This window comes from Hibiscus syriacus, unplaced genomic scaffold (assembly GCF_006381635.1).
Source record: "Hibiscus syriacus cultivar Baekdansim isolate YM2019G1 unplaced genomic scaffold, ASM638163v2 tig00110210_pilon, whole genome shotgun sequence".
Lineage (NCBI taxonomy): Eukaryota > Viridiplantae > Streptophyta > Magnoliopsida > Malvales > Malvaceae > Hibiscus > Hibiscus syriacus.
In genome coordinates this window covers 293,722-308,265 of record NW_024062629.1, presented here as the reverse complement: position 1 = coordinate 308,265, position 14,544 = coordinate 293,722, and the positions used below count along the sequence as shown (strand labels likewise).

The 14,544-nt window shown below is 32.6% G+C and overlaps 3 protein-coding genes across 3 annotated transcripts; 2 read left to right on the top strand and 1 right to left on the bottom strand.

Moving 5' to 3' along the window:
* The first annotated feature begins 3,084 nt into the window (after nt 1–3,084).
* LOC120113560 (jasmonate O-methyltransferase-like) lies at nt 3,085–5,553 on the top strand. Its single transcript, XM_039134682.1, has 4 exons — nt 3,085–3,169; nt 3,246–3,659; nt 4,834–5,106; nt 5,179–5,553. Exons 1-4 carry the CDS (start codon nt 3,104–3,106, stop codon nt 5,545–5,547), a joined length of 1,122 nt encoding a protein of 373 aa, XP_038990613.1. The 5' UTR covers nt 3,085–3,103; the 3' UTR covers nt 5,548–5,553.
* A 2,478-nt stretch (nt 5,554–8,031) lies between these two features.
* On the top strand, nt 8,032–10,645 carry LOC120113557 (cytochrome P450 90A1-like). Its single transcript, XM_039134679.1, has 10 exons — nt 8,032–8,308; nt 8,459–8,780; nt 8,861–9,010; nt 9,085–9,265; nt 9,346–9,423; nt 9,514–9,596; nt 9,674–9,752; nt 9,826–9,932; nt 10,022–10,146; nt 10,317–10,645. Exons 1-10 carry the CDS (start codon nt 8,052–8,054, stop codon nt 10,420–10,422), a joined length of 1,488 nt encoding a protein of 495 aa, XP_038990610.1. The 5' UTR covers nt 8,032–8,051; the 3' UTR covers nt 10,423–10,645.
* A 136-nt stretch (nt 10,646–10,781) lies between these two features.
* On the bottom strand, nt 10,782–11,492 carry LOC120113564. The gene has a single exon (XM_039134684.1). The coding sequence runs from the start codon at nt 11,490–11,492 to the stop codon at nt 10,782–10,784; it is 711 nt and encodes a 236-aa protein (XP_038990615.1).
* Between the last annotated feature and the right edge of the window lie 3,052 nt (nt 11,493–14,544).

Here is a 14,544-nt window from a genome sequence, read left to right as displayed (position 1 = left end):
CAGCTATTTTCTTCGATATTAAAAAATAAATAAATACTAATAAAACATTTTTCTAAAAATAATTAAAATAAATTAATATATAATTTATAAAAATATGATATTTATTTATTTAATAATATCAGAAAAGGTCATCTAGGTGCTTTAAGACAGCTCTTTTCTTCGATATTAAAAAATAAATAAATATCAAAATATGATTATTTTTCTTAAAAGTAATTTATAAAATTAAATTTATAAATAGGATTTTTATTTAAAAAACAAATAAAAATAAATAAACAAATATTATTTATTATATATATTTATATGACTAAATAATAATAATAATAATTAAATATATTTAAAAATAAACATATAAAATTAAAATAAGTAATGACTGAAATAAATAAAATTAAAACTAGGGTATTAAAATATAAAAAAAACAATAAACTAAAATTAGGGATTAAATTATAACTTGTTAAAATTAAATGGTCTAATTCAAAATGTCATAAATCTAAGTGCTAAAGGTGCAATTTGTCCTTAATTAGTTATTCAGGACTAAAATATAATTAATTAAAATGATAAGGGACTAAATCAGTTATTTACCTTAATATATATAAACACTGATAATGACTAAATTATAAAATAAACAAAATTTGAAGACTAAATTAAACTAATCAAAAATTACTTTCAGTGACTAAAATGCAAAGTTACATACTTGGAGTGACTGCAGGTATAGTTTACCCACGCGGGAAATTACACAAATAACCTCCCCAAAAATGGCGTTGTTTGGGATAGGGTTTTTAAACCCCTAAATTGCTGACCCTTCGGGTCAACCTCTCATTTTCTCCCTTTCTCTTTTCTCTCTAAAAACGAGAGAATAAATTCTCTATCGTCTCTCTCTTGCTTCCCTCACCAGAGGGAACTCCGGCAGCTGCTGGCCACTATACCCTGGCGTCAGTCGTCGCCGTCGGCCACCGCTCACAGTGGCCGGAACTATACAATCTTATACCAAAAGTGAGCGCTAAACACCCCCAATACCGAATCCAACCTTATTTTTCCTTAAAAAGCTCCTAATCGGAGCAGGTCTACAAGAATACCTTCGGGTTTTGGTGGTTTCAGGCGACGTTTGCTCTCCTCTGTGGTAAGTTTCTTTTACCTTTTCTTCTTCCCTCGATTTGTTGTTGACTGAGATCGTTGGTAGTTTGCTGTTGGTGTTGGTGTTGTTGTGTTCTGCTCTCTGTTTTTTTCGTAGCTGTCTGTTCTTCTCCGTTGTTGTTCGTATCCCTCTCCGTCCTCGTTGGTTGCTTCCTCTCTTTCTGTCTCTCCTTTTTTTCTTTTGTTTGCAGGGGAACCGAGGCTTTATAGCCTCGGTGAGGCTCTCGTCGGACCGTATAATAAGGCGGTCTTCGGTGAGTCGCCAAGCTATGGCGATGACTCACCATAGAGCATTGATTTGGTGAGGCAACTGGCTTCTGGAAAGCTCGGCGAGGCTGGCGTCGTGGAAACAGCAGCTTCGACAGCGACTGGTTGGACCATCTGGCAGCTGGAACGTCTGGAAGCTGGAAAGGCGGCTGGGACGTGGCCCTAGGGTTATGATAACCCTAGGGTTTCCTTCTGGAGGGTTCTGGACCATTGGATCATAGCTAGATCCAACGGCTGTGATGCTGGCGGCTGGGGCAAGAGATGATATAAACCCTAAATTAGGTTTAAGGTTTCCTATAGGCTTCTGGATCTAGATCAGTCATTGTTGGGCTTCAAATTTTATAAAATGGGCCTCTGGGTCTTGGATTTGTAATTATTTATTTAATATATATATATATATATATATATATATATATATATTAATAATAATATATGAAAGTGAAAAATTAGTGTCTACACGTTTTATTTTAAACCTATGAAATTATTTTGACATGCTAAATGAACGCATCACATAAAGTAAAGGGTAAACTACACTAGTGGTCACTAATATTTGAATACGTTTTCGTTTTTCCCACTGAAGTTTTAAAAGCTACAAATTGATCACTAACATTATTTATTTGTAAAAAAATGGTCACTAACGTTATCGATCTGTAACAAAATGGTCACTTCACCGTTTTCTCTGTTACAATTGATGATATGGAACCATTAATAAAAAGATTAATATTTAGTTTTATCCCTAAATTATTGCTAAAACATTAAATAAATCCTTAAGCAATGATTTTATATCTAATTTATCCCAAAAGCTTTCTAATTTTCATTTTTTAAACACCCCATCATCTCAATTATATTCTAACCACTTTCCTTACAAAACTAAAACCACACTTAAACAAACTCTCGTTCGTCTTTAAATATTCTAACCACTTTTATTACGAAAGAAAAATCATCACAAAAGCATTATTTTTTACATTTACTCACGTATTTGTCTTTAATGGAAAAACTCCATTTATATATGCAGTGGTTTTCATATTGTAAGGAATGTGGTCTGGATATAGTTGCGGTGGTGCTGGGGTGTTTAGAAAAAAAACTATAAATTAGAAAGCTTTTGGGATAAATTAGGTATAAAATCATTGTTTAAGGACTTATTTGATGTTTTAGCAATAGTTTAGGGTTAAAACTAAATATTAATCTTTTTATTAATGTTGCCACATCATCAATTTAACAGAATAGTGGAGTGACCTTTTTATTACAAATCGATAACGTTAGCAATCATTTTGTTACAAATCAATAACGTTAGTGACCAATTTGTTACTTTTGGAACTTTAATCGAGAAAACAAAAGTTACTCAAACATTAGTGACCAATGTGTTACTTTTGGAACTTTAATGGAGAAAACGAAAAGTTAATCAAACATTAGTCACCATTAGTGTAGTTTACCCTATAAAATAATTGTGTTATTTTGAACGCCTTTTAAAAAATCTGACTAACGTGAAACCTCTAATCAATATAAAAACATCAATTTCGTATATAATTGAGGATTGATGCCATTCCCCTTAAATGGTGCCATCCCCCCAAAAAGTTCCTAGACTATGTAGTTTTCTCAATAATTTTTTTCCCAGTATTTTCGAATCTATATAAAGGGTGATTTTCTCTCAGTCTTGAATATAGAACAAAGACATTACAAGGGAAAGCAATTAAGCTGCAAAATAATGCAAGTACTTCACATGAACAAGGGCAACGGCGACACTAGCTATGCAAAGAACTCGACGGTCCAGGTTTTCCTTCTTCTTCTTTAGTCTTAAAAACATCATATGCATGTTTGCCATTTTATTTTATTTTTGGAACTTGCAGAGCAAAATTATATCTGTGGGGAAACAAATCATGGAAGAAGCAGTGCTAGAAATGCTATGCGGCAATGCGATAGAACTAGAAAGCATGGGAATAGCAGACTTGGGTTGCTCATCAGGACCTAACACTTTGTCGGTAATTTCGGCGATCATGGACACGGTCGAAGCAGCAAACCGTCATCTCGGTCGGCGGCTGGTGTCGGAGTGTAGGGTGCTGTTGAACGATCTTTACAGCAATGATTTCAACGAAATATTCATGTCATTGCCGGCTTTCTACAAGAGACTGGAAGAAGAGACAGGGCTTGGGTTTGGATCCTGCTTCATATCGGGTGTCCCAGGCTCTTTCTACGGTAGATTGTTCCCCTCCAACACTCTGCATTTCGTGCATTCTTCTTCCAGCCTTCACTGGCTCTCACAGGTTACCACTTTTATCCATATGAACAAAACTAGTGTTCATTTTTCAATATCAGAAGTAGAAACTTCATCAAACCCATTATATACAAAACATGCAAATCTGCCTATTGATTAAATTATAGTATATGGTAAAAAGCGAAAAACTTCAGCTGAAAATCTTAAAGAAAAGGCGTTAATCTTATCTTTAGAAAAGAAAATAAGCTGCATGATAGCCATGTTTCATCAGCCTCGGGCTTTTGACTTTATTTTACCACGTTCTTAAATATTACTATTATCTTTCAAAATTGCATGAAAGACAGGTGTCATTTTTACACGAAACGAGCCATCCCATGTCCCCAGTCCACATGATCTCACTGATATAAAGTTTTTAGGGTTAGAAGTACTAGAATTTCCTCGTTACATTAAAAATCATTTTAATCTTCTATTATTAAAACGTATATTTTAATTTATGTAGATTAGAAAATTGAATATTTTAATAAAAATATTAGTTTTCCGTTAATGAAATCAAAGCTTTAGATTTAAACATTATAAAAGTTTCATAGGGTTTTAAAAGTATTTAAATTAATAGTTTAATCTGATTGATGGCAGATTTAATATTTTAGACTATAATATTCACTTTTCAATATACAAAGATCAAAAGATTCCTTTAAATAATAGAGGAATAAAATAGATTTTTGATATAGTAAATGAGTTACTAAAATACTATAACCATTAACGGAAACAAAATATATGAATAGTTAAAGGGTTTTGATCTCATACACGTACAAATAATCTATTAGTTATTGTATTATAGACGTGATACTCTAATATTGTCTATTTTAATCTACGTTTCATTTAGGATGTGAACAGAATATAAGTAGTAACATAATGAAAATCTCATATTATCTGCTACTAATTGTCTTTATCTGGAGGGAACAGGAAAAAAAATGTTGCACGATACGAATAGAATGAAGCAACGATGTTTGTGGGCATAAGTTCGATAACGATTGCCAACTGGCATTATCCTAGCATAATTTCAACTTTATTTTTAGAAATTCTGCAAAAATTAGGGTTCTGTAGCCTGACAATACCAAACGTGATCAAATCAATCCTTAAAGTTGTTCTGAAACTTTAGTATATCAATCTCATCAAGTATGGGGTTCTTCATTTTTCTTTAATGAAATGCTGAAATGTTACAGGTTCCAGCCGGCCTGCAGACCAATGCTCTCAAACATGTGAACAAGGGAAAGCTGTATATTTCTCAGAGCAGCCCCCGGTGTGTGATGGATGCCTACTCATTGCAATTCCAGAACGACTTTTCACTCTTCATAAAATCACGTTCACAAGAATTGGTTCCCGGCGGCCGCATGTTCCTTTCTTTCATGGGTCGGAGATCCGCCGACCCGACCACCGAAGACAGCTGCTACCAGTGGGAGCTCTTAGCCCAAGCGATCATGAGTCTAGCAAGAGAGGTATTCATCGCTTATGAGTAAGTGATTAAATGGTGGACTTATGAGTAATATGCTTATTGAACATTTTTGCAGGGTCGAATTGAGGAGGAAAAGGTTGATTCTTTCAATGCGCCTTATTATGCGCCATTCACGGAGGAAATAAAGGAGGAGATACAGAAGGAGGGCTCCTTCACAATTGATCGCTTCGAGGCTTTCGAAATCGACTGGGATGGCGGTGCTGTCACCGACATCCATACTCCTCAGGGGAAGCTGTTGGTGGGACAACGAGTGGCCAAAACCATCAGAGCGGTTGTAGAATCCATGCTGCAATCTCAGTTGGGAATCCAACCAGACGTAATGGATGACCTATTCATTAGGTATGCAGATATTGTTGGGACTCACTTGTCCAAGTCTAGGACCAAGTACGTTAATATGGTGATGGTCCTCATTAAAAAAGGGTAGTCAAGCTCAAAGTGAATGGCACTAGCTAAAGTCACGATATAGAATCTAAACTTGACTTTGATTTTAAACTTGCTTTGGTTATTACAAAACATATTGTCTTGCCCTATTTTGTTAAGCAATGTTATGTTCTGCTCTTATCAAATTTTATGAAATTGGTTTGGTGAAGCCTTCAAGAGAGTTTTTACTCCAAAATCACTTTTTGACAGTAGAAGTAATGTTAAAGAGTGTATCCTTTGTTATTAAAACGCGTTTAGAGCTGAGTTTTTAATCTTACTGAAAAAGCTAAATTCTTTCAAAATAAAAATAACTCAAAAAAAATAAATATTTTAGGAGTTATGTATGTTCGTTCCCACTTTTGTTTGTTATTCATAGATAAATTTTAATTTAATTATCTTTTTAAAAACTGGTTAACTTATCAATTAAAAATTATATTTATTAAAATTTAAGCTAATATTAATGATTTTTATTGTAATATAAGAAAATTGTTAGTGATTTTTAATACATTTTATCTTATCAAAAAGTATTTTTTATAAACACTAAAATTTTAAACTCAACTTCTCAAAATCAATTTTAAAGAAACTTACCTACAATAAATCTTAAAAGAAATTTCTAATTGAATTTTGGTTTTCTTTTACACTAGAAATACACTCGCACAATACGAAATTGTTAAATTCATAATAAAATAAAAGTTTAATATAGAAATTCTTAAATTATATATATATATATATATATATATATATATATATATATATATATATTCATTTAGCTTCTATATTTATTCCATTAATATGATGTTTAACGTTATAAACTTATTATTTTCAGTATATATGAGCAATAAAAAAGTTTACTAAAAATCAATAGTATTTAACGCATAGTGTAATTATTATTTTAAAAAAGTTAATACATTTCGAAAATGGTTTGTGTGGCAGAACCTCCCTTCAGCTGCACCCATTGGTTCGACGTATCAGGTAGCAGCATTGGGGCACGCAAGGATGACGACACGGAGTTTGATGTTATTAAGGCAGGAAATAAGCTCTGATTTGCAGTTATAGCTAGAACGAAAGCAATTGCCGAGTGGCAGAGGTACATTGGCCAAACTTTAATTTTGCATATTTGAACTTGATAATGTATTAATATCTGGGTAGTTATGCTGTACAATAGTCTAATATAAGGTTAAAGAAAAACGTTATTGGAAATGTTAATATATTTTTAACATTTTCCAGTAGAACGCTACATAAAATGTTAATTTTTCCAACAGAAATATTAATTTTTCTACCTAAAATGAATATTTTTTATTTTAACATTTCAGGTAGAAAAAATAACATCATAAGTAATGCTTTACCGAAAATATTAAAAAATATTAATATTTTTGATATTATTTTTTCTTAACTCTATATTAGAATGTCTTTCCTTAAAAATCCCCTAATGTTTGAGGCCAGAGTCTACAAGTTTTCGTGAATTTGTGTCTGTTTCATGTTTAACCAGACCTTTGAACCATTTACTCGAGTTTAAATATTTTAATTATTTAAAGTGATTATAAAATAATGTTTATTTTTAATTATTACTAAAATATTTTAAGAAAAATATTATTCCTTTTAACTACTTTGTTTCTTTAAGAAAATTTATTCCATTTTAAATTTAGATTTATATTTGATATATCTATATTTTTTAATGAAAAATATATCTAGTTATCATAAATTCGTTAAATTTTAATTGGTTTAGACCTGGTACGTACAAAATATAAAATGAATGTGCTAAGAATATGACAAGTATGATATATTTTAAGAGAGACGTTAGATTCTTAAATATTATTTAAAGTTTGATTTTTTTGTATTTTAAATAAAATAAAATAAATTAGAAGATTACCGTTATAATGAATATGTGCAAAATTGATATAGATTAATAGTTCAATGAACCAAACATCAATAATGTATAGATAAATACTTAATATATAAACAGAGAAAATTATAAATCCTAATGAATTTAAAACACACAAAATATAACAAATAAAAAGAAAAACAGTTAGGTGGAGGTTAATATAATTATCTGAACATAAAAGAATTAATTATTTTTTTATTAAATAAAAATTAACTAGATTTAAATAGTAAAATTTAAAAATATATAATAAGTAGTGAAATTACTAAATTGATAAAAAAAATCTTGAAATGTCACTCAATTGTAGAATTAAGTCGCCATAAGAAGTGAAATTTGTATTTATCCAACAATGTAAAATTGCCACAATACTAAGATGCCAAACATATCAATATCATAATTCAATCCCCATGTACTAAAGCCACTCGAAGCGCACTCGGTTTCAAAATGGGAAATTCAATGATTTCAAGCACCTAACCAGAGGCACATCATTGTAGGCCAATAAACCAGCACACCATTTTAAAGCCGAACACTTGTTTTCCCATTCAATGATCCAATCTGAAGTTGGAGATTTCAAATAACCATAACGTTGATGAAATATTGAAGTTCATCATCAATTACACAAAGCAAAAATGTTTCAGCTTTTGGTAGATGTAGGTCCTTATTGCCTTTGTTTATACGCAGTTTTAGGCCTTGGGGCCATGGCTTTTGTTATGAGCCAGTTGCAGAAGATGTTTCAGCAGCAGCAGCTTAATTGGAAATATTCCATGACTGATAATATTCCACCTGGTAGTCTCGGATTGCCATTTATCGGCGAAACTATACAGTTTATGGCTGCCATCAACAGTGACAAAGGCTTCTATGATTTCGTTCGTGAACGAAGTCTAAGGTACGTTATACAAACAGTTCAACAAATGTAATTATAATTCTCTACACATAAGGAATAAGGTCCACACTTGTTTGGAGAATAAGGGAATATAATTAGGCAAAGGATGTGTTGTTTTTGATGCGTGGTTATTGAACTTTGCCTTGTTGACAGATATGGGAATTGCTTCAAAACCAACATATTCGGGGAGACTCATGTATTTGTGAGGAGCACTGGATCGGCTAAAACAATACTAAACAATGAGTTGGGGAGATTCACCAAGAGGTACATCAAGTCAATTGCAGAGCTAGTGGGGAATCGAAGCTTGCTCTGTGCTTCTCCCCACCATCATAAACAGCTCCGTGCCAGTCTTGTCAATTTGTTCTCCTCCAACTCCATATCCTCGTTGGTTAAACAGTTCGATCAGCTGATCTTCGATGCTCTTAGTGGCTGGGAAGATGGTGCCACTGTCATTGTACTTGATGAAGCTCTTAAGGTTTGACAGTCAAAATTCTTCTTTCATCAACATGATAAAAGCATGGTTATTTGATAGACTGGGAATTGAATTGGATGCAGATAACCTTCAAAGCAATGTGCAAAATGTTGCTGAGTTTGGAGAGTGGAGCAGAGCTAGAGTTATTGCAGGAGGATGTGGGTCAAGTTTGTAAGGCGATGCTTGCATTCCCTTTGACGTTTCCTTGTACAAGATTCTACAAGGGCCTTCAGGTAATTAAAATAATGAAGAAAAACAGCATGTAAATTATGAACACTAAACCTTTGAAATTCCAATTACAAACCAGGCTAGAAAAAGAATCATGAGCACATTGGAGAAGATCATTAGTAGAAGAAGAGGCTTAGACTCGGATTTCGAAGACTTCCTTCAACGTCTCTTGGCAGAGGATGATGCTTCTTGTTCTCAAGGAATGCATAGACTAACAGATGAGGAGATCCAAGACAATATAATGACCATGATTATTGCAGGTGGACATTTTTGCGTTCATTACTACGTTTTTTTGCAGAATGAAAATGTATAACCAATAAGCATTTGTTTTCATATTCAGGCCAAGATACAACAGCAAGTGCCATCACTTGGATGGTGAAGTATCTAGGGGAAAATGAAGAGGCCCTTGACGCAATCAAGGCAAGTAGAAAAACAAAATTTGTGATTATTGACAATTTGAATCAGATTCTGGATAATTCACTCTTTGGGGCCGGTTTTTAATGACTGTAACAGGCTGAGCAACTTCAACTTGCAGCAAAAAAATCATTTCTCTCTCTGGATGATCTTAATGAAATGCCCTATGCTTCTAAGGTAAACAAAATTAAAATAGTTTTAAATTTGCTAAACTTCAAATAATAGATTAGCATACTAATGTTGGTGATGAACAGGTGGTTAAAGAGTCGCTGAGAGTGGCATCCGTTGTACCATGGTTCCCAAGACTTGTGCTTGAAGACTGTGAGATTGAAGGTTTAATTTCCAACGCTACCATTAAATTTAATGTTGTTTTCTCATTGTAATGTTAGGGCTGTTTTGTTAATAGGATACAAGATAAAGAAAGGGTGGAATGTGAACATTGATTCCAGAGCAATACACCTTGATCCAACGGTCTATGATGAACCCCTAAAATTCAATCCTTCAAGGTTTGATGTAAGTCTCTCAGTGGGATTAAAATCCAATTGGAGTTGATATCAAGCTTGTGGAAGAATGCTGAAGTGCATGTTTTGGTTTGCACGTAGGACGAAATTTGTTGTAAGCCTTACAGCTTCCTAGCATTTGGGATGGGAGCAAGGACTTGCTTGGGAATCAACATGGCTAAAGCCATGATGCTCGTCTTTCTCCACCGTCTACTAACCACCTACAAGTAAGATTTCATTATTTATAATAGGGTAAATTACACCCATGACGGGATTCTATTTTGACCACCAATTTTTCGGTTTTTAATGTTTAACTGAGCTGACCTAGGTTGATAGTTAACGGTAGGTGATGTACTATATGCATATATTAATCGATTTTCTCTGTTTTGTTTTGCAGGTGGAGGGTGATCGACTCTGATTCAAGTACTGAGAAATGGGCACTGTTTTCAAGATTAAGGAGTGGCTGCCCTGTGCAAGTGACACGTATTAGCAATATAGAATAATATTCATTAGAAATAATTAAATACTAAAATAAGGAGTCGATTACTCTCCAAGAAGGGAAATGACAATCAGATTTGTTTATATGCTCCTATAACTCTAGAGATGAAAGCAGGTTAGGCAAAAATTTTGCCTAATTCTTACCGGTCTACTATGTAAGTGTTGTTTTGTCTAAGAATAAAACAGACCAATGCCTGCTGGTGTAAAATCAAAATGTACAAAAGGAAAAGCGATGCACATATAATGTTTACTACAAATTTTATTTTTTATATATATTTTATGTTTTCACTAATGAGTACAAGTAAATTGTTTTCATAATTTTCTTAACCATTAATAACATAAATATCCTTCGAACTCTACTTTTCTAATTAACCGCAATCGACGTGCAGTTTTCTTTCCTTCTAGTGCTTTCAAGCATCAGACATTTCTTCTTTTCGGCAATGAAGCCATCTATTATCAACTGAAACTCTTCACTGCTCATCTCATCCATTGATTTCCTCGGCGGCTCTGTATCTGATCTCCGAAACTCCCGGGGAACTCGTCGGCTTTGCGATTCCGAAACCATTGATCGACTTCTTCGGTACTCCTTTGGTCGTTGCGGTTTAATTGGTGAAACGGAACTTTTCGTGTCTGTAATTGTATTAACTATACTACTACTAAATTTAACAACTGCATTTTCCACCAGAACGATTTCTCTCTCCATCGGCGTCTCCTCCTTATCTTGAACGACGATGGGTAGACTCCGTCGAGAGCTAACGTACTCATGGTAGTTATCAGTATCATGGCCTGTGGGTTGTTTCTGGCTAGACAAAACATAAACAGCAAAAACAATGATGTTTACGACCGCGAAAGTGAATAAAGTGTTGTTAAAAGAGGAGATGAAAATGCAACAAAAGTTTCCGACAACACGGACGGTGTCGGGAATCAAAGTGGGGAACGAAGAACATGACAGCAAAAGAAAAACAAGAAAAATCCCAATGAAGCTAAGACCATTCCTTAGCATCCTCTCCACGTTGTATCTCCGTACAGCATCTTCTTTCTCTTCCTTAACGTTATCAGAATCAAAGGAATCCATGTTTGGTTAGCAAGAAAATGAGGGAGGAAATGAAAGGAGAAGAAGGTTCAAGGTCATTAAAATAGAGAGAAAATTGAAGAAAAACCAGAGTTGGAATCTGGATGTAGCAATGGTTGTTGTGGGTCTTAAAAAAGTTATTTTTTTTTTTGGTACTGGGCTCTTAGAACTGAATGATTTGAGTAGATTCTAGGGGGTTTATATAAGTGAATTCTGTTGAAAATTCTCACCGTGCATGAAATTTGTAAAAAAAAAAGATGCAGCAAATGAAGTTAAAAAATGGGGGCACCTAAAGGATTGTAAATTGTTGAATTTTTGGTAGGATAAAATCATAAATTTAGTCCCTATATTTTAAGATATTTATAGGATTAATCCTTAAACTTCAACTATAAATATCCTAACTTATTTAGTTTCAAAATCATCCCAAATCATTCTAGCTTTCTCCTAATACTAGAGAATTTAAAGAGTTTTCTTGAGAGTTGTTTTCTACTTTTTATTAAGAGAAAATTGTTATTGTTTTCTTTTTGTTAGATCGAGAGAAGTTGTATTTCCTATTTTCTTATAGTGAAATTCTTCTACCTTTTCCCGTAGTTTTTACCCTATATTATTTAGGAGTTTTCCATATAAAATTTGTGTCTTCTTTATCTTCATTTTTATTTTTTCAAATTATCAATTACGATTTTACTTTATCCAATAACCGTATTCCGTAACAAATTCTCTAATGTCTTTCCATGAAAAATATATAATCGAAAATGATTACTGAATTATATAGAATGAAAGCCAGTGCAGAGTCCACGCATGGGGAGTGAGGGCTTGGGTTAATTCCTCAAATTATGTCTTTGTCTTCAAACTATTCTTAATTTGAGTATTTTTTTTTTTGTTTTAAGTTAGAGTACTTTAATATTAACTTTAATAGGGGTTAACTACACGTATGATTACTTAAGTTTGTGTTTTGTCTACTTTTGATTATTGATTTCAAAAAACATAATATATAATCACTTTCCTTTTTATTTAATTAAGATATGGTCATCACGAGTTAACTGTTGTTAAAAATTAATAGAATATGTGACGTGATAGTTAGGATAATCACACATTTGGTCCATGTTATTTACATATTCTCTCAATTTGTCATACTTTTAAATAAATTTTAACATAAAATATATATATTTAAATGAAAATAAAAATGAAATATTTTAAATTAAGTTAATAAAAAAATATATTTAATAAGTTAAAATAAAAAATATTTTTAAGTTAACATATATATATATATAATATTATGAATTTAATTATTTATTGTAACACCCCAACCCGTATCCGATTCGAATACGAGTCCGAGATGTCACATTGACATTTCAAAACCTTTATTCTTTCAAAATATCAAAACATTTGAACTCTTTTTAAGAAAATAACACATTATTCTATTAAACATGTTTCAGTATAAAAATTCAAGTCAAAACGTATTTATGAACAGTAAATATGGTATGAATAGTACCATGAACAGTAATGAACAGTACTGTGAACAATACTCAAATGTTAAAATTTTCCAGAATGTCAGAGGGGAACCGATTCCCCTACTACAGGGAACTGATACCCTGCTACAGTACTGCTACAGTCCTTCTATAAAATACGTATAAATTCATAAAAATCCAAGGTTTCATCATTATACATTTACCATTTACATATATATGTTTAAAACATTTCCAAAACTCGATCAGAGCATATCTAATACAAATCATTTTTATTACATGCCAACTAAATTCTTTCTAACAAAATAATTGTAATTTGATCTGATCTTCGGTAAGGAGAACTGACCTGTCTCGTTCCTCTTTACTTCTCTTTTTGCTTTCCAAACCTACGTGTGAAACAATCACAAGCTAAGTCGATGACTTAGTGAGGCATATAAAACATATTATATTACTCTATTCATATCAATGTATAAACCATTAATACTATCATATCATATAAAAGCATATCTTCCATTGTATAACCAATGCACACATATACATTTATCATGAACATATTTATCAGTAATCATATTATTATCACTAATTACTTTTTATCATGTAATCATATAATGTACCTTTTTATACTCACCATCGGGCATCCATGTCATTTCACAATAGAGCACACATAGTCTCATATCAAGTTATTTATTATCTTTAAAGATTATGTATTAGCCCATGTATACTTTTGAGAACTTAAGGTATGTGAGTACATTGAGGTTGTGCACCACTATGCTGTCACCACAGCTCGTATAAATGTCCCGAAGGACCTATCCAGAGGTTATAAAGAACCTCGACAACTGTCCATAGGTCCCGAAGAACCTAGGTAAACTGTCCACATGTTCCTTAAAACATAGATAAACTGTCTATATGTCTCGAAAGACATAGGTAAACTGTCAATATGTCCCGAAGAACATAGGTAACCCTCGACTCTTAGTATGTCAACTATACCCCTAGCTCTCATATCACATAACATGGACATTATCATTTATAATAGTTCACATATTCACATATTCATACCATATCATTCTTTCACATAGCTCTTCATCACATTTCATGTAATCACATATTTCTTCTCTTCTATCACATACCACATGTATGTGTAAACATCTATCTCATATCATATAACATGTATCACATATTGCATATTCATGTAATCATATAGATCATGTCACATAGCTTATATCATTTCTCATATGTCACATAGTTTATATTATTTAACTTGTGTAATCACATACACTATTTATACCAGTTCACATAGCTTATCACACTAACAAGTATTCACACAATTCATGTAACATATGTAATAATATATATCACATACACTCATGCCACATAAGCATCATATCAATCACAAATCGAATAACATTTTAGGAGTCACTTCTTACCGCAGCAACTCCGTCACTGGCTCATCGCAAGCCAAGGTTTATTCAATAACATAAGTACAATTAAATTGCACTCACCTTAGCCTTGCCTTGATTCGATCCTAATCCTTTGATTATTCTGAAAATTGTTTAGGCTCAATATCTACATAAATATAACATTTCAAAAAC